Source organism: Apium graveolens, chromosome 10 (assembly GCF_009905375.1).
Source record: "Apium graveolens cultivar Ventura chromosome 10, ASM990537v1, whole genome shotgun sequence".
Classification (NCBI taxonomy): Eukaryota; Viridiplantae; Streptophyta; class Magnoliopsida; order Apiales; family Apiaceae; genus Apium; species Apium graveolens.
The window spans coordinates 68,873,989-68,899,695 of NC_133656.1; the positions used below are offsets into that span (position 1 = coordinate 68,873,989).

The following is a 25,707-nucleotide window of genomic DNA, read 5'->3' on the forward strand; positions in this document are numbered from 1 at the left end:
GAGATGGGCCGTAGAGCCTGGGTACCCGACTGGATCTATATAGGGAGATATAGATCGGCATTGTATCCTGGCTGATTAGCAGGATATAGGTGCCAACTAGTGTCCAGTCTAATTTATTGTTGATCGTCATTAAAGACATTCTCTCTCGAAAAGTTTTATGATTCCAAAAATCGGACAAAACCCTGATCCAGGAGATGAATCTGGGAATCGCTTATCATTTTTGGATTTATTATTAAGGGCTGGCAACAACCAACGTTTATTCGCTCAACTCCCTCAAATAAATAGAACGGTTTAAAAATTGTTTGAAGATTTTTTCCGGAAAATTTTCCTTTGATATTGATGTTTGAAACTTAATTATATACTTGCTGGGCATTTTTGGCTCACTCTTCCTTTGTAAATTCTTATTTCTTTCAGAAGCAGATAATGATAAAAATGAATAGCTTTCGTTAGACAGCAAAAGTTAGATAGATCTCCGCTGCGAGAGGACGAAGATGTTAGAAAAATATGACAATGGCGTTAGCGTAAAGGTATTTACACTTGTATTGTAGTTGTTGTGAATTGTAGAAGGTTAGATTCTTGTTTAATACCATAACCTATAAATGATCCGGATTCAAGGGGTTAATTGAATATTCTTTTATTTTATGTAAAGATTATTTGGTGACACTAAATCTTGACCCCAGATTTGGGTTGTTACATTGATACTTTCGATGGCCTTGCTTAACCTTACCGCTAGTTCTTCAATAGTAAAGAAAAATATTCTTATTTTTCCGTCGAGTGCACATATGGCATCTTTATTGCATCAAGGCCTGTCTATTACGCTCATAAAATTACTTTTTTAATGGACCACTTTGACTTACACGTTCGATGTGGTTCAAGTTCATTTGGTATGAGCTATATTTTTTATTTTGGATTGTCATAAGGAACCATTTATTATCAATGTGAATTACACGAAATATGCCTACATACGTGGGATTCGTGTGGAGGGTCAAAAGCTCAATATTATTAAATATTATTTAATACATACTTACTCTTGCTTCTTTATTATAAATATTTAGAAAAAATAGTTTGAATGCTTTGGAATGAGATCTAATTTTTCCTTTTTGAACAAGTTTATGTTCTGTAGATTTGCTTTCATTTAAGTGATGCACTAATGTCCTAATATTAGTTTTGAGTTGAAGAAAAATTAGTCTTACCTTTTCCAAGTCCAGAGCACCACTTATCTTTCCACCCTTATATTTTTTGTCCACATTAAGAAGTACACTTTATTTGATTGATTTAATGATAACTTTCCATATTTTACATATTATTATTCTACTGACCTACAATCAAAACCAAGTTTCTTGATCGTTCTACATTTGAATTTTTTATTATTGTAATTCAATGATAACACATGGATAATCTATTTCTTTTCTGAATTTTTCGATCTCTTTTGACTTATATTGCAAACATGAGTGGTTGGGGGATTATTGAAATCTGGAAGTGGATAATATGCAATCATCGTTTATTTTATGCTGGGCTTATTTATGTATAGGCTGTAGTGGAGAATTTGTAATTGAAACTTTTTTTAAACTTAAATAAATATCAACATTTTTATGTAAAAATAATTTAAATGATGGTGTACTTTTTGTACTTAAAATTAGATAAAAATGGACGTAAATTCTGTAATCAAACATTCAATCTAAGCGGGTGTTTTGTCAATTTCCCACCCATTTCATAATCAGCGTCCTTTGGGTTCTTTTAGCAACTTGTGTATTAATTTACATTGTGTATTCATTGTCTTGGTCTCCGTGTGGAAATAATTTGATAACAAATCAAATGGATGGAGGGAGAGCATAAATAAAAATTAAGTAAGTTCACATTCTTTTGTTTTAAGTTCAAATTTTTTTAATAGACATTTGTATTTAGAAGTGAACATTGTTTTACCAGAAAAAATATGTCAAAACTAACAAGAAAAATAAAAAGTATCGAAACAATTAATTAGAGAAGTTTATGAAAGTTTTCTGCTTAACTAGTATTCTTTGCAAATTTTTATTATGGTGAAGTTCTATAAGAATGTTTATGGTAACGATTGGTTTTATTTTATTTCGTATGCAATATGTAATGACTGACATTATATTGGGTTCCTTTGTTGGGTTTCTTATGTAAGACGCGTTTGGTTATGGGTAATTAATAAAGGGAAAAAAAGCAATTAGACTCATTACATTTGTTGATATTTGTTTAGTAAAAATTATCATTCCCTTTACCGTTTTTTATCTTTAGGTTTACCCCAAATCACTCAATGCCCATTCCCTACCCTCTCTCGGTATTTGCTTTCCCTTTCCATTTTTTTTATTTTAATTATAATTTAAATCTTATATCTCAAAAATAGATTAATATGTAAATTATTTTTTATAAATAAAAAATAATTTATTATTTAATTTTTAAAATTTAATATAATTTTGATATACAATTTATATGTTAATCTGTTTAATTTTTTTAAAATGTTACAAATTAAGTGTATTAATTTATTTTATTATAAATAAATTATATTATTATAAATATAAATACATTTGACTCCTTTTACATATCATGATATTAGAAAAATCAAATATTAATATAATCATGTAAGTTTTTATTTCAATTCTGGATCTGACCCAAACAAGTAAAACAATTTAGGATTATTACTTTTTTTCTCCCCTTTCCCTTTCTGCATTCCATTTCCCCGATACGAATCAAGCGCTCCTGAAAGTATTAGTCTTCCAATTCCTAATAGCGAATCTTGTAATTTTATCTGACTTTTGAAGGTTGTTAATTATTGTAACTCATGTGTAATGAAATTTTATAAATAAAATGAAGTGACTTCGTTTGACATGAAAGATTTGAATTAATTAATCAGAATCACAGGGTAACCAATAATAATGCATAATTAAACAGTGATGCAGGAAAATAGGTACTGTAATGATAATTATTAATAGAGAACTTATTCATGAGTGTTTGAAGTTATTTAATATGTCTTGTACTACAAGACAATCTTGATGCCTTTAAGTATTAATTTGATGAATTAATAGAAATAACCTTGAGAGTATAATTATCACTACATCAGAATTTCACAACATTAGAGACCTAAAGCCAAATTAAACAACGTCGAAATTGAAGACGACTGATCCGACGATGACCAAACCGACGACGACTATCCAATGATTGTTTCTCGATTAAAAACAACAACAACAACAGATAGTGATTGTTTCCTATTTGAAACGACAATGATGACATGATTATCGTTCATCGATTGTAAACACTAACGACAATGTTGATTAAAAACATATTTCTCGATTGGAAACAATGACTATCTGATGATCGTTTCTCGATTAAAAACGATAACGATGACAAATAAGAATGTTTCTCAACTGAAACTATGACGATGACTTTCGAGTTTTTTTTGTTTTTTTTATTATATGCAAACTTTCAATATTTATTGTTTTGAGTATCGTGAGTGTTGGGGGATATATGTAACATATTATAATTGATGTAATATAAAAAAATACAATGATTATTATTATAAATTAATATAACTTGTACTCCAAGACAATCTTAATGTATTTAAGTATTAATTTCAAGAGTTAATAGATATAATCTTGAGAGTATGTTAATCATAGACAACTTCATAATTCTTCGACTAAAATTTAGTTTTATAATACAATTAACTGTTAATCTGATACTTTATTTTTATCATTGATGTATACAAGTCATTTGAGACTTTTTTAAAGTGTTACATTAATCAATTTGTGGAATTAAATGAAAAATAAGATTAACCTTAAAGATATAGGTTGAATTATATAGAAAATAATGAGTGTTATGAAAAATAACAGGAAGAGAAGTTTAATTAAATGGGTTGAATTAATGACAATTTATTTCTTAATCTTCAAAATAATTATTTTTCTAAAAAACAATGCTTTACAAATATAATTTACTTATTTTTCTATCATTCACGTCGCACTTACATACAAAAAAAGCTCATCCAAACTTCACATACCACATTTTCTTTTAAAACTTTTTATAAATTTTTCCTCCAAAATCTTATTTTTTTGAACGCATTCGCATCCCCATAAATAAATTCACAATTTTTTTCACTTGCATGAATATTATCACTATATTTATGCAACATCAAAATTTTCGATTTTCGTTGTTCTCATTCAAACCATATCTAAAACAAAATTCTAAAATACGTAAATAGATATTTTTAGAATTTTAGACCAAAATAGGACCTGACCAAAATCTTCAACCAAAACAATAAAATAAAAAAAATGACTATATCGCCAAACTTCACTTAGAAGTGTGTACTTTGAAACACTGCCCCTTCTTCCGGTCATCAATATATACAATACACACAATCTTCTGCTTCAAAAAACTAGGGTTTCAAACTCAATTCAACAATTCTCCTCAATTTCACACACTCTTTTCGATATAATTAATCGATTTATACACACTTAATCGTTCAATTTTGTTCCGATCTCTCTGTAATGAACTCGCGAGGGAGATATCCGCCGGGAATCGGCGGAAATCGCGGTGGAAATGTCGCGCCGAGCCCTAATTATCAGCAACGGAACCCTCAGCAACAACAACAGTACGGTCAGAGAAACTTTGTGCAGAGTAATCAGCAGTTTCAACAGCAGCAGCAGTGGCTTAGGAGGAATCAAACCGAAGGAGGAGGAGTCGATTCGAGTGTCGAAGAAGTTGAGAAAACTGTCCAGTCTGAAGCTGCTGTTGATTCTAGGTATTGTTTTCGGTTTCGTTATGTGGTTATTATAATTGTTTTAGTTTGTTAATGTTTTGTATTTGAAATGTTTGACTTTCGGTTTTTGAATGTTACTGTGGCATTTCTTGGCAATGTGTTGAGTTTTTGAAATTTTCGAATTTACAGTTTATGGTTTTGGTCCTAATGTGAAGTAACTTTAACAATTTTTTGAGTGAAGCTGTTGGTTCTAGACGTTGTTTTGATAGTGTCACGTTTATTATTATTGTTATTGTTATTGTTATTGTAATTGTTATTGTTATTTGTTAATTGTTAATTGTTAATTGTTAATTGTTAATTGTTAATTGTTAATTGTTAATTGTTAATTGTTAATTGTTAATTGTTAATTGTTAATTGTTAATTGTTAATTGTTAATTGTTAATTGTTAATTGTTAATTGTTAATTGTTAATTGTTAATTGTTAATTGTTAATTGTTAATTGTTAATTGTTAATTGTTAATTGTTAATTGTTAATTGTTAATTGTTAATTGTTAATTGTTAATTGTTAATTGTAATTGTTAATTGTTAATTGTTAATTGTTAATTGTTAATTGTTAATTGTTAATTGTTAATTGTTAATTGTTAATTGTTAATTGTTAATTGTTAATTGTTAATTGTTAATTGTTAATTGTTAATTGTTAATTGTTAATTGTTAATTGTTAATTGTTAATTGTTAATTGTTAATTGTTAATTGTTAATTGTTAATTGTTAATTGTAATTGTTAATTGTTAATTGTTAATTGTTAATTGTTAATTGTTAATTGTTAATTGTTAATTGTTAATTGTTAATTGTTAATTGTTAATTGTTAATTGTTAATTGTTAATTGTTAATTGTTAATTGTTAATTGTTAATTGTTAATTGTTAATTGTTAATTGTTAATTGTTAATTGTTAATTGTTAATTGTTAATTGTTAATTGTTAATTGTTAATTGTTAATTGTTAATTGTTAATTGTTAATTGTTAATTGTTAATTGTTAATTGTTAATTGTTAATTGTTAATTGTTAATTGTTATTGTTAATTTTTTCTATGTTTTGATTGAATTGTTGACGTTAATTATAACTGCAGCATTTAGGTCTCTCTCTCTCTGTTGTGCTTCTTGTGTTGATATTAGGGCTTCTCGTGGTTGTGTGTCTTGTAATTATATATGTTTGAGTTTTGGTATATATATGTTTGAGTTTTGGTATATAAATATTGCTGCAGCATTTTGCAGGAATAGATCACGTGTTTGAATTTGTTGTAATATATTTCTATAGACATGTATATGAGCATTAAATATCTTTACGCGGATCTTGTACAGTTTAGGTAAGTTGTTAATTATTGATGTTGTTTCGGTTGCGTTTTGTGTGTTTCTATATGTACATATTGCTAGGTTTTCTTTATTTTATGTTTAACTTTTGGTATATGAATATTGCTGTGGCGTTTTGTGGATTTAAATTGGAAGAAACTAGATTACAGAATTACAATGTTGTTGTGCGGTATTACTGCTTTTGTCGATGCTATTCTTAATCAGTACATAATTAAAATCATTGTAACACGCTTGGGTCGCAGTGTATGCTAGAATTGACAATTTTTCCAAGCATTGTTACGGTTTAATTAGCTGTTGATTGTATGCACTCTTTAGATTGCATTTCGTGTGTGTGATTTAATGAGATTTTGTATATGAAATGTTTGGCTTCTTCTCTATAATATATATCATAGCATTATATTGTTAGACATAGCATGATTGGTTTATGGAAATAAGTTTTGGATATAATGTGTACTTACATTAACTATCTCTTTGACTTCTGTCTGCGGTTCTATAATGATGAATTTGAATGTCACCAATTTATTAAAAGAAATTTTAGCTTATTATTTAAATTGACTACACTTTTACTATAAAAATTTAGTTAGAGAGTTTATTACCGCAGTTTTTTACTTTTTCAGTTTTATAGTGTTTGCGGTTGACACTTGTCTCAGAAATCAGATCTCAATTTAAAAGGGAAGAAACAACAATTGGTGTGTTCATAGTTGTGGTATCTGTGTGTGATTATTTTCAATGCTATTCTTTAGGTAGATTCAGGTATAGAAGTTTATAAAATTTTGGCATCAAACACTAAGTGTTCAGAAAATAAACTGAAAACAGTTAATGGTATATTTGTCCTAATTAGTCTGAGCTTGTTGTTTTATACTTTTGTGATTGAGTTTGGTTGTTATATTGTAGCTCACACGATTGGAAGGCACAATTGAAGCTTCCACCACAGGATACTCGGTACAGAACAGAGGTAAGATGACTGGCAATTTGGAATATGTCAATTATGTTGTTTTTGTGTTTAAATATCTTATCTTTTGTGATTTTTTTAATCATTTATGCCTTATTGTAAACTTATCCTCTCTATCAATACATTTTGTTATATAATTGATTAAACAAAATAAAAGTAATAATGTCTATAAATAAGGTACTACTTTCTATGCTAAAGTACATGTATTTCGAAGTAGTTGATCGGTCAGTATTAAGCATTTTCTGATTTTATTGAAATGGATCATGTATGTGGAAAGTCCAGAAATTGACTATAATAGAGTGCGACTCTTTGTATTTCCCCTCTTTTGTGCTCTATTCTGTGTGAATATTTATGTTTGAGATGATTGTAGCTCTATCGGTTAATGGTCCCTAAGATAATCAGAAATTGCATAGTTGTTCCTGAAAGGTATATTCTTCATTTTTCTTTAGCTTCTACTTTATTCTGATACAAAAACAGCTGTGTTGCTTGAGATATAGCGAAGATATAACTAAACGATTATCATTGATATATTATGTTGCTCTCTTTTGGTTTAAGGATTTAGAACCTGGACACGTCTTCTAAAATTTTTGGACACCTATCAATTGTCAAAATAAAACTGTACAGACTGAAGATCAAGTATAAATGTCCCCGTCATTTTTTTTGTTTGCCTCCTCTCTGTGTCAATCTGTGTCTTTATCCTTAAATTGATGTTATACATTTCTTATCTTTTATCTTTTTTTTAGTATTTTTCATTTTATTGTCAAGTCCTTGAGCCTACAGCCAAGAATAAATAAATTTCTTTTTCTAATAAATATTTCTTTAAGAAGCAAGGGACATATCCTACTCAATCAGAAAGAGATATTTCTTTATGAGTTAAGATTTTCTGTTCTTTCATTGTTTATATTGATAATCATAAGTAGTCTAGACCCCTGACAGAGTTATCTTTCTCTAAAAGTTGTTATATCTTGTTCTTTTTTATTGGTATGCACGATAGTATGTTTTGGTAAATATTGTGTATGGTGTATGCATGTCCATATTCCAGCTAGAATTATCCTAACTGATCCCCAACCTTTTCATTAGTAATTCACTAGTTTTTAGGAAAGAATGAGAAGGACGAAGAAGCAAAACTCACTATTTTATACAGCTTTTTCTGTAGTTCTTCAAAAAGTGTGAGAAAAAAAAAAGAAGAGATGCAAAATGCATGCAGCATATTGTTTGCCAAAAGATTGTAATAATAATAAATTGCTGGGTATTGTTCACATCATATGCCGATATGAGATTAGACTTGTGCATTGATGAAGTGCAAATCGGTATTAGACTTGGGCATTGATGAAGTGCAAATCGGTATTAGACTTGGGCATTGATGAAGTGCAAATCGGTATCAGTACTAAATTCCTGGATGTTGTCTCCTATTCCTTTGACGTTTGACCGTCTCTTTTATTTTCATATCATCTTTCTCCCCCTTCTTTTCAACTTCCTCATCACACCATCACTCATACTTATAAGATAAATAATATTGCACATATAAAATAATCACTTGATAAGAACGTGTATGATTTGTTATGCATACAATCCTAGAAGGAATAAGTCAACAAGATCCTGCTTTGTTTTAACTTCTAAACTTTTTCCGTCAAGTGATCCAGGTCATAGCTAAGAAGTATCTACATGAATATGCTTTATCTGCTGCATTTTTTCAATTGTGTACAATGAGTATTATTTATTTGAGTTCAATACTATAATATAATAATTTTGATAATTAAATCAAGATAATGCTGCTAATAAAGTACTTATTTCACTGAATGGTATTAAGCTTAAAAAACAATTAGTTGGTCAAGTATACAAAAGACTTGTAGTTATTGCTTAATTAAACAAATTAGGTAAGTGCTTAAAATGGAATATTGTGAAGATGGTGTTTTCTAGTTTATTGCTGTACAATTTTGGTTCTTTGTGTATTATGTGTTATGGAACATCATGATTTATTTACGGCTGTGAATAATTTTTTTTTAGGATGTGACGGCTACTAAGGGAAATGAATTCGAAGACTACTTTTTGAAACGTGAGCTCCTTATGGGAATTTATGAGAAAGGGTTTGAAAGGCCATCTCCGATTCAGGAGGAAAGTATTCCCATTGCTTTGACTGGTAGCGATATTCTTGCAAGAGCTAAAAATGGTACTGGAAAAACAGCTGCCTTTTGCATTCCTGCATTGGAAAGAATTGACCAAGACAACAACGTGATTCAAGGTACCTATTGATAGAAATGAGGTTTCATCTTGACTCTTCTGTTGTACAAATTTCTAAATCTTGCTTTTACAACAAAGGTTTTGACTTCCGAGCGTGTCGTCATAGATGTCATAATTTTTTATTGTTCAAGATCTATCTTTATGAATCTCGAAAATTGTTACTGCTCTGCAAACCATTATAAGCATATATTTAATGGAACATGTTTGGACAATTGAGGACGGCTTGAATCTAAAATTTCCTGCGCTGTTAAAAATTATAAATATACATACAAATTGCTTTTCATGCGATTGATAATTCATCTTGGTTGGAGGACACATCATGGATGATTTAGAGATGTATAGGTTCTTGTTATTGAGGATTAATTGACTGTGTTTTGATTTTATGATCAATTCTTGTTGTGAGTCTCATGCTTGCTAAGTCATGGGCAGTAGACTAGAGTCATGCCCCGTTTAATCATCTAGGCCAAAGGGAATTTTGGAATAGCAAAGTTGTATGACTTGTCCAGTTCATTCTTGACTTAATAAGTAAATGCTTTGATGATTACAACGAAGTTGATAGGGTTTGAAAGAGTAACGAGTACCCCTCTACTCATCTCATCTTATAAATTATAGATTTAGTTTGTGTCAAGTAATAATAAATATACACATATATGGGTCATTACCTATAATGTCAAGATAAGCAATCAACTTGAAGATGAACAGATGAAACATGTTGTTTCTCTGTCTTTAATTAAGACAGCCTAATCTTATTTAGTCACCAGAGAGGTCTCACCAGATTATTGTTCTTTTGAGAGGTCATATTTGGGGTAAAATGTATCAGGCCGTGGTACACAAGTTAGTCAAGCAAGCTGTCTTTTTCTCTCCTTATCTCAATGTTTCCATCTCTTTGTTGCTTTTATCTCTTGGTCTCCTGAGAGTCACCTCCTTTTCAACTAGCTTGTTTAGTTTTGGTACTGAGTGCAATATGGACTTTTTAAAGGTTTATTTGACAGTAAATTTTTTTCTTTGAACTGAGTACGTTTCTTCTTATAATTCATATAGCATTAACCACATGGGTGGTTCTTTAGGTGATCAATGTTCTGTAATTTCCGTTACCAGAGTCAGTATATATATTATATTGTTCACTTAAGTGTTGGACATAAAATGGCATGTTGTCCGACGTCCGTGGCTTGCTTATTTGTCAGGGCATGGGATCAACTATAATGTTATAATAAGACTTTCTGATTGTATTGTGATTTGCAAATAAAGACACTAGCCTCATCTACATTAATTTATATTAATATCCAACTCAGATACATATGCTCAAGTTCTAACAATCTAGGTACAGGCCATGTTTGATTTTAAGTAATTTAACTTAACAATGTCTACATTAAATATGTGCTAACTCGTTGGAATTACTTTTGCATGTTCACCTATGCTGTCTTTGCTGCAGTTGTTATACTTGTTCCTACACGAGAGTTGGCTCTTCAGACATCACAAGTTTGCAAGGAGCTTGGAAAGAACTTGAAAATTGAAGTCATGGTTACGACTGGTGGAACCAGCTTGAAGGATGATATAATGCGATTATATCAGCCAGTTCATCTACTAGTCGGCACTCCTGGAAGAATTCTAGATCTTGCGAAAAAGGGCATATGCAATTTGCAGAATTGTGCAATGCTTGTTATGGATGAGGTATCATTCAATTCGTTGTATGTGTCATCGGCTTTGATTCTTAAGGTTCAGGGGTGAAGATTATTATTCTAAATAAATCTTTTGCGTGACTAGATATCTTTTTTAAATAATAATTGGTAGTTAGGTATCCAATTTGTGCCATTGTTATTATACTTGATGTTAATATTATCAAGTTATCTTATGTTTTAATTCAATGATCTGTCAGGCGGATAAGCTCTTGTCCCCAGAGTTCCAACCTTCCATAGAACATCTCATTAGCTTTTTGCCTACAAATCGTCAAATTCTGATGTTCTCAGCCACATTTCCGGTGACAGTCAAGGATTTCAAGGACAGATATTTACAGAAGCCCTATGTTATCAACCTTATGGACGAGCTTACTCTGAAGGGGATAACCCAATTTTATGCCTTTGTTGAAGAAAGGCAGAAAGTGCACTGCCTTAACACTCTCTTTTCAAAGGTTTGATCTTAACCTGAGTTATGTACTGTCATTGTCTAGGTCGATTCACGATGCTTTATGCAAGTTATGTTTTTATGCTTTATGCAAGTTATGTTTTTATATCTCTTTCAGCTACAAATCAATCAGTCCATCATTTTCTGCAACTCTGTGAACCGTGTGGAGCTTCTGGCCAGGAAAATTACAGAGCTTGGTTACTCTTGCTTCTATATTCATGCAAAGATGCTTCAAGACCATCGAAATAGAGTTTTCCATGATTTTCGTAATGGCGCATGTAGAAATCTTGTTTGCACCGGTATTGTTTAATCTATCTGCATTTTGCTAGTCTATTAAGTATACTAGTACTTATAAATTTTCCTAGTTGTGCATGCAATATTGATATATTTATATCCCTTGATTAAATCCTCAACAACCTATTGTTATTTTCTCTTTTCTCTCTACTTCAGTCTTTTGCATTAATGGATGTATTTTTTTTTGTTTTACCACTGTACATGTGTACATGGGCTAGCTTTTATCTAACATACTCAACCTAATTATTTCTTTTCTTCTATTGTTAGTTACCTTGTTTTCTTTTAATCAACATATCAGATACTTTATTGTTGTTTTAACATATTAATCATGTGTTGTGCTTGTGCCTTTCTACTTTTGTGTTTGTATACACCATCCAATTTAATATAATAACGTTTGGGACTTTGGGATAATATAAACCTTTTTTGAGTGGTTTAATGATTTATTAGTGACTGGATTATGCATAGATTGACATTTTCATCATAAAGGGAATTTTAAAAACGAAGAAAATGGTAAACATTCATTTGTTTCTAGTTTTAATGACTTCTAACATTATTGTGTTCTCATCTTCCTAACTCCAGCCCCATTTTTAATGGTGTCTTTATTATGTTGTCTCATTTCTCAATGCCGGCTAATTTTCTCCTCAGCTCATGAATTTGTCTTCTTCTCATAAACGGACCATACCTTCTAAATATCCTGTAGCACAATTGTTTGTCCAAAAACTATTTAGAATATATTTATATTCCAAGGTGTATACAAGAAGTCAAGAGTATAGCTGTAGAGAAGGCTGTAAAGGAACCAAACTGTCCGAGAACAAGCTCGGTCTTGTCTCATATAAATGGGCTCTCCATTAAAACTTGAGCTCAAGGCAAGTTTTAAACTTGTTTGACTAGAGCTTGTTTAGCTCTGTGGAATTATATATCTGTATTCATAATTACAATATATGATATTATAAAATATCCCAAAAATATGTATTAATATTTATACATCATCCTGAATGGAAAAATATTTATTTGTAAAACTGAAAATGTCTGACAAGAGCTCAACTTGGTTTGAACTTAACCGGTGGACAGCTCGAGCTTGGCTTGTTTATTAATGAGCTTAAGAGCTCGAGCAGGAACACTAAAAACTGTCTGACCAGCCAACGCTCAACTCATTTATGGGACTTTCTATAATTATCAAAATTCTTCAATGTTCTTGTACTTGTACTTGCTATACAGTTCTGTAATGCAACTCGCCTGCATTACATCATCAAGCGATCTTCCATCTTTCAATAATGCCTATCTATTGAACTTGATGAACTCATAATATACTCCCGGCGAGATTAAATTCGAAACCCAAAATTATTCAGTTCATTGTTTTGATGTAATAGTTAGAACTAACAAGTTTTCCCCAACCTAATTCGAGTGAACTAGAAGAATGAAGATCTGTTTTTTGGCCTGAAATAAGTGTCCAAGTGTTCATGCCCGTGTTCAAGTGCCAACACTGGTACTCGGGGCTAAATGAACGGTCTGAGTACTAAGGCTGCAAGTTTTTATTTTTGCCACGCAAAAATATGAATTGACGACACATAGCTTATTGACTAAAAAACATATAACATCAGATGACTGAATATTTGTGGTCTATACCCGATCAGACTTTAATACATATAGTTGGAAGTCATGCATAGATGTTTGAAAAATACTACTCCCTCAGTCCCGGCCAATTGTTATCGTTTCTGAGAGAGTGTCTGGCACGCATTTTAAGATGAATATAAAGTATAGTTCTAAAACTTTTTTGAAAAATTTTCTTTTTCTGAATAAAAATAGAATGTTTATACTTTTATTCAGAAAAAGAAATTTTTTAAAAAAGTTATAGAACTATACTTTATATTCATCTTAAAATGCGTGCCGAACACTCTTTTAGAAACAATAACAATTGGGAGGGATGGAGGGAGTATTAAACTGCATATATGATGCATTGTTTATTGCTCCGTAAACAATTAAATATTTTAAGATCTTGTTGCTATATGGATTTGTCTTTCGGTTTTGCTAAGTTTCCTTTGGTCCTACTAGTTTATACTTGAGCCAATTTCTTTGTTTTATGCTTATATGGAATGGATTTTCAGATCTATTTACAAGAGGGATAGATATTCAAGCTGTCAATGTTGTTATCAATTTTGATTTCCCGAAAAGCGCCGAAACTTATCTCCACAGGGTATGTTTAACAACACTCTTGATGTCGCTGGATGTTTATCTTTTATGTAATTTTTTAGCATATTCTGTTCAGGTTGGTCGATCTGGGAGATTTGGACACCTTGGGTTGGCAGTGAATCTGATCACTTATGAAGACCGGTTTAATTTGTATGTTTACGACTTTATGTTTTAATATTTTAGAAACAAAGTATTGAACATACATCTGAGGTCTTTGCATTTTTTAAATTGCTCTTGTTTTTTACAGATATAGGATCGAACAAGAACTTGGGACTGAGATAAAGCAAATTCCCCCACAGATAGATCAGGCCATTTATTGCCAGTGATTTGTGGTGGATAATTTGCATCGTTTTTAATACTGGCGATATTGGTGTATGATGGCACAGTTCAGCAAATGTATGAAACTCCTTTCTTGTTTTGGTTGTGAGCTAGACTTCTTATTTTGTCACAAAGCTCGAAGTAGATTTGAATTATGACCATGCTTGTCATGGTTTGATCTTTTAGTTCCTTTTCTCTTGATTGCATATTCCCTCACAATTTAGGATTGTGTTATTATCACATTTCTTCCTTTGTTTGCCTAGTAATTAATGCTAGTGCGTCTGTTAGGAGTAAATGATTTGTAGGAAGGTGGGAGAATTTCTAGGAATCAGTATGTTAGTCTTTTCATAGCAGAATTGCAGATGTATACCTGGCTACTGAATAAAATGTTTGTCGCTTCGAGGACCTCCGGACATTCTTGAATTGGGGGAAAAATGAAAGATGACAATTTTGATCTCGTCATTATACGAGCTTAGTTTTGCATGGCTAGGATCAGAATTACAAACTTGAGTGGAAGAAATGATTTTACAATCGCATGTCTGGTGCTGCATGTTGAAGCTTGAATACAGTTTGGCCAGATTATTTTTCTCTGGACAGTCTTGAGCTCGTTCACAAGTAAATTTGTTTTAATTTATATTAAATTTATTCTCTTCAGTTTGACAGATATGTGTTCGGCTTGTTATGTTGTTTTGGGTTTGAAAAATATGTGCTATGTTTTATAAGCCAGTCCAAGTTCAAGGTATTTGAAATGAGTTTTTTAAGAAAATTTGGGATACACCTGAAAAAACCCAAGTTGGCTTTCAGTGTTCTTGTGCGTCGTTGCAGGTTCGTAAGCACGTTGATGAGTAAAATAGATCTTACCAACACGTTACACAAGGTTTGAAATTCCTCTTTAATACTGAATTCAAGGGCCTGAGTTAAATGAGTATCGTCGTACTAGAATTCTAGGCTATCAACCATTAAAACTAGGGATTGGGAAAAGGTGTCGGCTTTTGTGGATGTAATGAAATTGGAACTGTGAAGATGCAGATGCAGTATATTGGAATAGGGACAAGGGGGATGAATGGAGTTTTGTGGAATTTACTATAAGGTTTAATGAGAAGCCAAGGTGAGGTAGAGAGCACGATTCTTTTTAAAACATCTGAAAGTTTTTATGAGCTAAACATTCTCCAAGAAATTTCCAAGTTCAGAAGTCAGAAATCTTTAAGGAAACAGTTCTTCTGGGAGTAAGGTTTGCTTACACATCACTATTCCCTAATCCTACTTTTGCTTGGGTTGCATCTTTGGTCAGGACATTGTATATCTTTATTTTGGTCTGATTCGGGGAAAGCAATGAAATAGTGGAAGATGATGGCCGAGATAATTGAGTTTGCTTTGCCCAGCATGGTATGGATTATGGTGGAATGTGTTAATAATGCATTTAAATGATGTTCTAGACTTCTAGTTGGTAGTTTGCAACTTTGTGAATCATTCATGTTAGTTTAACAAGTAGTATCTATTTACGAAGGTCGTCCTTTCCACCCCTATTTTAAAAGTTCGTTTGGATGACATCCCCTCTCCTCTTTTGTTGACTTGTTATATTTTAGGACTTTATAAACTTTGCACTAATACATATGCAAAAATCGTCAGATGTGACAATTTCTGACAATTTGTCGTGACTTCTGTAATTTAGAATAAAGAAATGAGTCTGTTGGCTCTACTTCGGCTGAAGGGACATATAAGGTTGGTGATATCTTTAGCATGATACTATTGGTGTTGGTGGTTGATATATATGAGCAATTAGCAAGTTTGCTAGAGTAATATATTTGATCATTTTTTTAATTATGGTATTTTTCACGAATCTATGGTATTTTTTGTACGAGAACAGGTTCGTAAATCACCTGGAAAAAGTAGTACCTAGAAAATTTCATAAAATAGCTCTCCGTGCTGTACAAAGTGAGATTTCCATCATGGCTTGGTTTGTAAAACAAATCATATAATCAAGTTAGAAAATAAGCAGCAAGCATCGGTAGAAATCTGAAATACATTATCAAGCAACAGGTGTTTTACACCCTATGAACTACAGGTTTTTTATGTTATCAAAGTTGGAAATAAGCAAGAATTCAAGGAAAATAACTGTCATGACTCTGACAGTACATGCACAAGAGGTGAAAGGACAAGTTTAGCCTAATTTTATAAAATTAATAAAATGATTATTTTTAAAAGGTTGGTAAATTTCAGCTGATGAGATATTCAGTTGTTATTGGAGTGTTATTCACATATCCCATATATGAAATACTCAATTATCACCAATAAAGTATCTTATAGCCTACTGATATTTTAGTTTTTAATCGGTTAAAATTGATCATTTTTTAAAATGATTATTTTGGTTGTTTTTTTAAAAAAATGATTATATTTATTATTTTTTTTCAATATTAATTGGTGTATTATGATAAAACAAGCGGTCATTTTTCATAACCTTATATGTAACTTTTTCTTAAGGAAAACTGAGTTTCAATTGTCTTGAAAAAATATCTAAACAGAGATATTTTTTTCAAGAATTAATATTTACTATGGTCAGAATAATGTACACCAGACATTTTACTAATATCTGGTTTTATAATTGCATTTTGATAAATATAATTTTTTTTAAAAAAATATTATATTTAGAGAAATTCTTAAAAAACAGGACAGTCTGGGTTGGTCCTATTAATGTAACTGCATGGGGGACATTGCCAAAAAATGCTTTTGGTGGGAATCGAATCCTGGTCTTGCAAATATCGATATAAGATCATACCACTGAGGTACTGAATCATATGAGTTGTCAATTATATACATTTTAGTTATGCTTGTGTCTTGAAGAAATTAATATTTAGTATTATATCTAATGTGATTAATGAATAATTTTTAATTATGTATTTTTTTTTACATTTGCTATGCTTAGCCCAACATAGGCATTGGTCGAACCCTGGTCTTGCAAATACTTTATACAAGAGCATACCACTAAGGTACTAAATCATATGAGTTGTCAATCATATACATATTAGATATGCTTGTGTGTCTTGAAAAAATTAATATTTAGTATTATATCTAATGTGATTAATGAATAATTTTTAATTATCTATCTTTTTTTACATTTGCTATCCTTAGCCCAACAGCATTGGTGATATATTTTATTCAATTTAAATGGTGAGTCATTTTATTTAACTTGAAAAGTCTAAATTTCCCTTATAGTTACCATTTATAAAAAAATGCTTTTGATAAGAATCGAACTCTGGTCTTGCAAATACTCTATACAACAACATACCACTAAGGTACTAAATCATATGAGTTGTTGTTAGTTCACACACACTGTAGAGGGGGTGGATACAGTGTATAGTACAATCAAATCGAACTTTAATAACTCAAGTAACAGAAAATAAACTTTATTCAAAATAATAAACTCGGTTACAGTATGGAACTGTTCTCTCTCAGTGATGAACAAATATCACGAGAGCTGCTAGGGTTACAATGAATAATCTTCTCGATTGTGATAACAGTTATAGTGTAAATCCTATGTCTGTGTTTATATACTACACAGTTACAAGATAATCGCTAATTGATATGGAATATAATTCTGCTTCCTAAAATATATCAATCAGATATCTTTTCTTCCAAGTATTCTATTCTTCATAGAATTCCTTCTTCATGCATATCTCTTCTTATGTTTGTCTCGATCTTCTCTTCCTGTAAATCAGATGCCTTCCTTATCTGAACGTTTCCTTTAAGTCCAGATATTATCTTCTGATAAATATCTTCTAAACCTTAAGTACTGATGACTTAAGTTCTGACTTCAGTATAAGTGTTAATTTCAGTTAAGTACTGATTTGTCCTGTTTAAGTGAGATCTGTAAACTAAACATAAATCACATTAGTCATGACATTATCAAATATATCTAACAATCTCCCCCAACTTGTAAATTAGCATAATATACAAGTTTAACAGATATTTGATGATGTCAAAAACATTAAGTACAAATGCATGGGAATTTAACTAGATAACTACAACTTACAGTCCTTAAAACTTTACCAATCTTTTAACTTCTGATAACAACTTCAGTCTGTATTCATATCAGAATTTGAGCAGTTGTAGATCTTGACTTGGCTTCATCTTCTGATCTCTCTGATGTCAGGAGTTGTTCTGAGATAGTTCTTCAACAAATATCTCTCAGCATATCTGAGTTCATCAATCATCCTCCTTTTATCATCTTTAAGTTCTGCAAGATCTTCACCAGTTTGAAAGATTGCAGCCCTGAGATCATTAATTTTATCTTTCTTTATGTCCTGATCCAGTCTGATCAAATATGCCTTGTCAGACTCAAGATTGAATTCCACAGCCCTGTAACCCAGAAATGTAGTTATAATCTTAGCAGAGTTGGGATTCATCTCAACAATATCACCCTTGTGATCTCTGTACTTTGGAAGATATGTGCTATCAGACTTAACATAATAAAGCTTTTTCTGTCTCTGAATCTGATTCTTCAAATAGTTTGCAGCACTTTTGTTGTGAATATGTTGTGTACTTGATGATTACCTAAACAAAACATCTAAGTAGATTTTACTTAGTGAAATAATGTAGCACTCGACGGTTAAGAATTATAGTCCCGACGGATAACTCATTATAGTCCCGACGGATAACTCATTATATTCCCGACGGATGATTAACTTATTATCCATCGAGTGAGTAGCTTATGTAATAATAAGTTTGTAGCACAGTGTTGTATGCACCTTTGTATAGAATCTGGAGTAGCATATAAGTCATGTTGACTTTAACTAGATATGCAGAATAGGTTGATTAACTGTGCATAAGCAATGTCTTGTAATTCTGTATAAGTGAAATGAAGTCAAGTGCCAAAATAGCTACCAACGGATGATTAACAAAGCTTCGACGGATGACCAAAATAGCTACCAACGGATGCTTAACAAAGTCTCGATGGATGATCAAATGACTATCAACGGATGTTTAACATAGCAGTCGACGGATGATCAATTAAGTCATCGACGGATGATCTGAAAGTCGACAGATGATCATATCAAGATTCAAACATCAGTTGAACAGTGAAAGCTGACACACAGCCGTTGAGTTGGATACAAGTACACTGTGGAAGCCCATTAACTGGGTAATAGAGGACGAAAAGCAGAAAAGATCAAGACTGTTAGATTTTATATTTGTTCAGTTCTTTTGACTTGGTAATCTTGATAATATATAAACCAAGAGAGTAGCAAATAGAAAAATAACTGAGATAGCTAAGAAACAACAACAGAGAAATCTTTGTAAGCACTATCTTTAGCATTTCCTGTGTTCTTAGCAGTTCTATTTGTGTAAGCAGCTGTGAGCATTTCTGCACACAGAGTCCTCTCGATATATTAAATATATCTCTGGTGGAATTATTTAAATCCACCAGAAAGTTTTTAAAGACTCTTGTTTTTAATTACTTATGTTTTGATTCATTCAAGTTTACATTCTGCATTGTGCTAATCAAAACAAATATATCCATAATCGAGTTGAACATTTTTATTTCAAGAAAAAGGTTTAAGAATTCCATTCAACCCCCCTTCTATAATTCTTGCTATATTGTTAAGAGACTAGCAATTAGTATCAGAGTAAGCTCTTAATCTACAAAGAGTTTAAAGATCAAAACAATTCAGCAAGATGAACAAGAAAGATGTTGGAGTCAAGATTCCTTTTCTTGATAAAGATAATTACCATCATTGGAAGGTAAAGATGCATCTTCATATGCTTTCTCAAGATGAGGCCTATGTGGACTGCATAGAAAGAGGCCCTCATGTTCCAATGAGAGCTGCAACAGGAAATGAACCATCTGTTCCAAAGCCAAGGCATGAATGGTCTGATCCTGATATTGAACAAGTCAGGAAAGATAAAAAGGTCATGAACATTCTGTTCAATGGTGTTGATGCAGACATGTTTGATAACATCATCAACTGCAAGACTGCCAAGGAAGTTTGGGACACAATACAGATAATCTGTGATGGTACTGAGCAAGTAAGAGAAAATAAAATGCAGCTCCTGATTCAGCAATATGAGCATTTTCACAATGAAGAAAGTGAGTCACTCACTGACATTTTTAGTAGATTCCAGAAGCTACTAAATGCTCTTAAATTGCATGGAAGAGTCTATCAGACTAAAGACTCCAATCTGAAATTTCTCAGATCTCTTCCAAAGGAATGGAAACCAATGACAGTCTCATTGAGAAACTCACAAGATTATAAGGAGTTTACTTTGGAGAGACTGTATGGTATTCTGAAGACCTATGAGCTTGAGATAGAGCAGGATGAAAGAATGGAGAGAGGAAAGAAGAAAGGAGGATCCATTGCACTAGTGGCTGAACTGGAAAAGGAGAAGGAAGTGAAGATGGAAGCTGTGGAATCAACTTCAAAGGCCTGTGAAAGCAAGGGTTAAGGGCTAGCTGCAGAAAGTGAAGATTCATTGAGTCAAGATGACATGGAGGACATTGATGAGTACCTAGCATTCCTTTCAAGAAGATTTGCCAAGCTCAAGTTCAAGAAGAACTTTGGAGCTGCCAAGCCAAATAGAAACATGGTGGATAAATCAAAATTCAAGTGTTTCAAATGTGGCTTGGCAGGGCATTTTGCAAATGAGTGTAGAAAGTCAGATTCCAGTAAGAAAAGATTTGAGTCTGTGGATTATAAGCAAAAATACTTTGATCTACTCAAACAGAAGGAAAGGGCTTTTATTACACAAGAGAATGACTGGGCAGCTGATGGTTTGGATGAAGATGAGGATGTCAGCTATGTCAATCTAGCCCTCATGGCCAAGTCTGATGAAACAGAGACAAGTTCCTCAAGAAATCAGGTAATCACTTGAGTGAGAGGAATAATGTGCTTGAGTCTCAGTTTGTTGAGTTTGAGAAACTAAAAATTGAGTGTAGAATTGCCAAGGAGGAATTAACTGAGTCCTTGAAAAAGGAAGAAATTTTAAAGAAGCAGCTCGATCGTGAACAGGAGGTGATTAAAGCATGGAAAACATCCAGAGATGTTCATGCTCAAATCAGCAAGGTTCAAGGAATTGAATCTTTTTGTGATGAAGCCTGGAAAAAGAATAAGGAGAAACTAGAACCTATTTTGGTAGATGGATTGCTGACAGATGTAGACTCGACGGATGATGAGAACTATCCGTCGAATAACAAAAAGTGTTATCCGTCGAATGATAAAAATCCTCATCCGTCGGCTGTGAGCAAACCCATTAGCAAAGCCAAATTAACCAAGCTAAATGAAAAGTATGGGTCTGTTTCCAAGAACTTTGTTTCAGGAGAGTCAAGTCAAGCCAAGAAAGGGAAGAAGGCTAATGTTGGTCACATGACTGTCAAACAGTTAAGTGAAAGACTTGAGAAGATAGAGGTAAAAACAGAGACTAAAAGGAAAAACAATAGGAATGGTAAAGTAGGGATTAACAAACATAATAACTACACACCTGACAAATATGCTCCTAGAAAAATCTGTGTCAAATGTGGTAGTGTAAATCATTTGTCTGTTAATTGCAAATCTGCCATGCCTACTCCCATGTCTGTTCAGCCTCAATTCTCTAACATGAATGCCATGCCTCCCATGCCTGTTAATGCTATGCCTACACAGAACATGAATGCACAGTTTTCTAATATGCCATTTGCACCTAATCCATATTATGCTGCATACAATATGCCTCAAATGCCATTTAGCATGCCTTACTGGAATAACATGTTTGCACCAAACATGCCATTTCCTGTTAGCCATAACATGCATGATAATTCTGTTGCATCTAGTGGTTTCAAAGGCCCAACCCAAATGACTAAGGAAGAATCTGAAATTCCTAAGTCAAATGAGTTAAGACCTAAGAAACAGAAGAAGAAAGCTAACAAGGCAGGACCCAAGGAAACTTGGGTACCAAAATCAACTTGATTTGGTTTTGATGTGTGCAGGGAAACAGAAGGAATCTTTGGTACTTGGATAGTGGTTGTTCAAGACACATGACTGGTGATTCTACCCTGCTCACAGAGTTTGAAGAGAGAGCTGGCCCAAGTATCACTTTTGGAGATGACAACAAAGGTTATACTGTGGGATATGGCTTGATTTCAAAGGACAATGTCATCATTGAAGAGGTTGCCTTAGTGGATGGTCTCAAACACAATCTGTTGAGTATCAGCCAGCTTTATGATAAAGGCAACTCAGTAACCTTCAACAAAGAAACCTGTGTTGTGATTAATAATCAAAACAACAAAGTGGTTCTCACTGGTGTGAGAAGAGGAAATGTGTATCTAGCTGACTTCAACTCAACTAAAGCAGAATCTGTAACTTGTCTTCTCAGTAAAGCAAGTCAAGATGAAAGTTGGCTATGGCACAAGAAACTATCTCATTTGAACTTCAAGACCATGAATGAGCTGGTAAAGAAAGAGCTAGTTAGAGGCATTCCTATGGTGGAGTTTACAAAGGATGGACTGTGTGATGCCTGCCAAAAAGGGAAGCATATTAAAGCATCATTCAGGAAGAAACTTGATTCAGCAATTGAAGAGCCTCTACAACTGCTTCACATGGATTTGTTTGGACCAGTCAATATATTGTCAATCTCAAAGAAAAGATTTTGCCTAGTAATTGTAGATGATTTCTCAAAGTTCTCTTGGACCTATTTCCTAAAGTCCAAAGATGAGGCTAGTGAAATCATCATCAATCACATAAGGCAAGTTAACAATCATCCTGATTTTAAAGTTAGAAGAATCAGGAGTGATAATGGAACTGAGTTCAAGAACTATGTCATGAGAGCATTTTGTGAGGAAAATGGAATCTTGCATGAGTTTTCAACAGCAAGGACTCCACAACAGAATGGAGTAGTGGAAAGAAAGAATAGATCTCTTATTGAAGGTGCAAGGACAATGCTTGAAGAATCAAAACTACCAACATACTTCTGGGCTGAAGCTGTAAACACTGCATGCTACACTCAGAACATCTCTCTGATTAATCAAGCAAGATGCATGACACCTTATCAATTGTTCAAGAACAAGAAGCCAACTCTGAACTTTCTTCATGTCTTTGGCTGTAAATGCTATATTCTGAGAAATCAAACTGATCAAAATGGGAAGTTTGATGCTAAAGCAGATGAAGGAATTTTTGTTGGATATGCTGTTGGTAAAGCATATAGAGTCTACAATCTAAGAACCAACATTGTTGTTGAATCTATACATGTTGTGTTTGATGATAAAAAGATTGAAGGACTAAAAGATGGAGATTACCATGAGAGCCTCAAATTCGACAATATTGAGATGGTCAGTGATGAAAGTGATGATGAGAGTGATCAAGAAACAGTGTCTAAGGATAATGCAGACAAATCTACTACAAATGAAGCATAAAACTCAACATCCGTCGAGTTACATAACGCTTCATCCGTCGGAAGACAACCTGCCTCATCCGTCGGTACTCAAAATTCACCATCCGTCGGGTTATCAAAAGGAGCAGGAAGTCAAGGCAGATCACTCATAGAAAGCACCCCAATCTCAAATCAAAGATCCACAAACTCAGGGGGAGTTTCTAGCAATCAAAAATCAATCACACATCAAGACAACATTGAGGTCTCTTCATCTAGGGCTAATCTACCTCAACCAAGAAAATGGACAAAAGATCACCCCTTTGAACTGATTATTGGTGATGTTTCTTCTAGAGTTCAAACCAGGAGAGCAACTCAAGAAGAATGTCTATACAGCAGCTTCTTGTCTAAGGAAGAACCAAAGAAGGTAGAAGAAGCCTTGTTAGATCCTGATTGGATTTTAGCTATGCAGGAGGAGCTAAACTAATTTGAAAGGAATAAAGTATGGAAGCTGGTACCCAAGCCTACAGGAAAGAATCCAATAGACACCAAATGGGTATTCAGAAACAAGATGGATGAAAATGGCATAGTAGTAAGGAACAAAGCAAGATTGGTTGCTAAAGGCTATTGTCAGCAAGAAGGAATAGATTTTGATGAAACATTTTCTCCTGTTGCAAGACTTGAAGCCATCAGAATCTTCTTAGCCTATGCAGCCCATGCCAATTTCAAGGTCTATCAAATGGATGTCAAAAGTGCCTTTCTGAATGGAGATTTGGAGGAAGAAGTGTATGTAAGTCAACCTCCTGGCTTTGAAGATCCAAATTTCCCAGAGTATGTCTATTATCTATTGAAAGCACTTTATGGACTGAAGCAAGCACCTAGAGCCTGGTATGACACTTTATCAAAGTTCCTTTTGGAAAATCACTTCACAAGAGGTACTGTAGATAAAACTTTATTTTTCAGAAATGTGAATGGCTCTAGCATACTTGTTCAAATTTATGTAGATGATATTATTTTTGGCTCTACAGATGAGAAACTTTGTAAAAAGTTTGCCAAACTGATGCAAAGCAAGTATGAAATGAGTATGATGGGAGAACTAACTTACTTTCTTGGTTTACAAGTTAAGCAAGTTAGTGATGGAATATTCATTAGTCAAACTAAATATATTTTTGATCTTTTAAAGAAGTTTGATCTAATGGATTGCACATCTGCAAAAACTCCCATGGCCACTGCAACTAAGCTTGAACTAAACACTACTAAAAAGTCTGTGGATATTTCAAGTTATAGAGGCATGGTTGGCTCACTTCTGTACTTAACAGCTAGTAGGCCAGATATAATGTTTGCTACATGTTTGTGTGCTAGATTTCAGGCTGATCCTAGAGAGTCTCATTTGATAGCAATTAAGAGAATCTTCAGATATCTCAAAGGAACACCAAACCTTGGCATTTGGTATCCTAGAGATTCTGGCTTTGATCTAACTGGTTATTCAGATGCAGATTATGCAGGTTGCAGAATTGATAGAAAAAGCACAACAGGAACCTGTCAATTTTTAGGAGACAAGCTTGTGTCCTGGTTCAGTAAAAAGCAAAATTCAGTTTCTACTTCTACAGCTGAAGCTGAATATATTGCTGTTGGCAGTTGCTGTGCACAAATTTTATGGATGAAAAATCAATTGCTAGACTATGGCTTGCAAGTTGAAAGGATTCCTATTTTCTGTGACAACACAAGTGCAATTGCCATCACTGAAAATCCAGTGCAACATTCAAGGACAAAGCATATAGACATCAAGTACCATTTCATAAGGGAACATGTAATGAATGGTACTGTAGAGTTACATTTTGTTCCAAGTGAGAAGCAACTTGCAGATATTTTTACCAAGCCACTGGATGAATCCACCTTTTCTAGGTTGGTAAGTGAGTTAGGTATGCTTAATTACTCTTGAATTTATCTGAATTATTTTGCAAGTTGAAAAGTAGCCAGAAATTTAACTGATTTTTAGTCTTGGATGAAAATTTTGGCTAAGTCAAAATTTGCATCTCGACGGATGACCATTATCCATCGAGTTGAGTCATCCGTCGATATACAAATTGTAAATAAAAATCAATTACTTTTCTGGAGTATTTTAAAGCTCGACGGATATCGACTTATCCTTATCCGTCGAAGTGTCTAAATCTTAACCGTTAATT

The 25,707-nt window shown here is 32.8% G+C and overlaps 1 protein-coding gene across 1 annotated transcript; it reads left to right on the forward strand.

The window, feature by feature from the left end:
• The first annotated feature begins 4,285 nt into the window (after positions 1–4,285).
• LOC141689963 (DEAD-box ATP-dependent RNA helicase 8-like) lies at positions 4,286–14,376 on the forward strand. Its single transcript, XM_074494514.1, has 9 exons — positions 4,286–4,753; positions 6,970–7,030; positions 9,035–9,269; positions 10,701–10,939; positions 11,145–11,396; positions 11,508–11,688; positions 13,789–13,877; positions 13,950–14,023; positions 14,121–14,376. The coding sequence occupies exons 1-9, from the start codon at positions 4,500–4,502 to the stop codon at positions 14,197–14,199; spliced, it is 1,464 nt and encodes a 487-aa protein (XP_074350615.1). The 5' UTR covers positions 4,286–4,499; the 3' UTR covers positions 14,200–14,376.
• The last annotated feature ends 11,331 nt before the right edge of the window (positions 14,377–25,707 follow it).